Raw genomic sequence first — 1,196 nt, 5'->3', positions numbered from 1 at the left:
ACCCCCAAAATTTTTTTCTCCGTTTGTTTCTCGAGAAAAAATTACAGTGAAATTCATTTTAATTTCCTGTTTTTGAAGTGATGGATGCCGGAGGGAAAGTGAAGAAGGGAGCAGGAGGAAGGAAAGGGGGCGGTCCAAAGAAGAAACCGGTGTCTCGCTCTGTGAAAGCCGGCTTACAGTTTCCTGTTGGTCGAATCGGTCGTTACTTGAAGAAAGGTCGTTACTCTCAGCGTGTGGGGACAGGTGCTCCCGTTTACCTCGCTGCTGTTCTTGAGTACCTTGCTGCTGAGGTAATTTTACCTTATACACTTATTATTTTCCCCTCTTGAACTTATTAGCTTGGTTTTTTTCAGGGTTTTTAAATGAAATTTTGTGGTTTTATGTTAAGTCTTCCCTCTTTTATGTTTGAAATTTGTTATTTTTTGGATTGACTATCTAGGGTTTGGTTGGCTAGTGACAAATTAAAAAAAAAAAAAGAAGGAAAATTTATGCTTGAAGCAAAATTAGTTAACTTTGTATGATTAGCTTGTTAAAACATCTTTCTAGCTTTCCATGGTTGTAAAATGTGGAAAATTTATGCTTCAGATGGTAAAAACAAAGCCAGAGGATAGTAATTAGATCTAGAAAGTACGAATTTGCTTATGATTCTTCAAGAAATGATCGCCATTGGATTTGGGTACTTTTTTTTTTCTTTGAGGTGTGAATTTATGGTGTTAGATGCCCTTAAGTTCGTTGTTTAATTTGGTTTTGTGTTTTCTAAGGTTCTAGAGTTGGCTGGTAATGCTGCAAGAGACAACAAGAAGAACAGGATCATTCCAAGGCATGTTCTTTTGGCTGTGAGGAATGATGAGGAACTTGGGAAGCTATTGGCTGGTGTGACAATTGCTCATGGTGGAGTTTTACCCAACATCAACCCGGTTCTTCTGCCGAAGAAAAATGAGAAGGAGCCGAAGGAACCCAAGTCACCATCCAAGGCTACTAAGTCTCCAAAGAAGACACCTAAGAAGGCTTAGTCTAGTCTTTGCTTCTTGTTTTTCCTGCGTGTAGCTTCCTTTTGTGTACTCTGGCTGTAGAAAAATGTTGATGTTGGTAGTAATTCAGGTCCATTGTAGTTCTAACTGTCTGTCTTGTCTGCAACATGAACATCCTGTTTGGAATGAATGAAATGAAATTTCCATGTTCTGATTCCGCTCTTA

General features: G+C 38.8%; 1 protein-coding gene across 1 annotated transcript; it reads left to right on the top strand.

Moving 5' to 3' along the window:
* LOC111296150 (histone H2A.2-like) lies at positions 1 to 1,196 on the top strand. Its single transcript, XM_022890251.2, has 2 exons — positions 1 to 290; positions 762 to 1,196. The coding sequence occupies exons 1-2, from the start codon at positions 81 to 83 to the stop codon at positions 1,011 to 1,013; spliced, it is 462 nt and encodes a 153-aa protein (XP_022745986.1). The 5' UTR covers positions 1 to 80; the 3' UTR covers positions 1,014 to 1,196.

The sequence above is a fragment of the Durio zibethinus genome, chromosome 12 (assembly GCF_047325235.1).
Source record: "Durio zibethinus cultivar Kanyao isolate XHJ-2024 chromosome 12, ASM4732523v1, whole genome shotgun sequence".
Classification (NCBI taxonomy): domain Eukaryota; kingdom Viridiplantae; phylum Streptophyta; class Magnoliopsida; order Malvales; family Malvaceae; genus Durio; species Durio zibethinus.
This window is presented reverse-complemented; position numbering and strand designations above follow the sequence as displayed.

Coding starts and splice junctions, on each gene's coding strand:
- LOC111296150 (XM_022890251.2), top strand. CDS start 81: ATGGATGCCGGAGGGAAAGTGAAGAAGGGAGCAGGAGGAAGGAAAGGG. Junction 291..761: donor TTGAGTACCTTGCTGCTGAG/GTAATTTTACCT, acceptor GTGTTTTCTAAG/GTTCTAGAGTTGGCTGGTAA.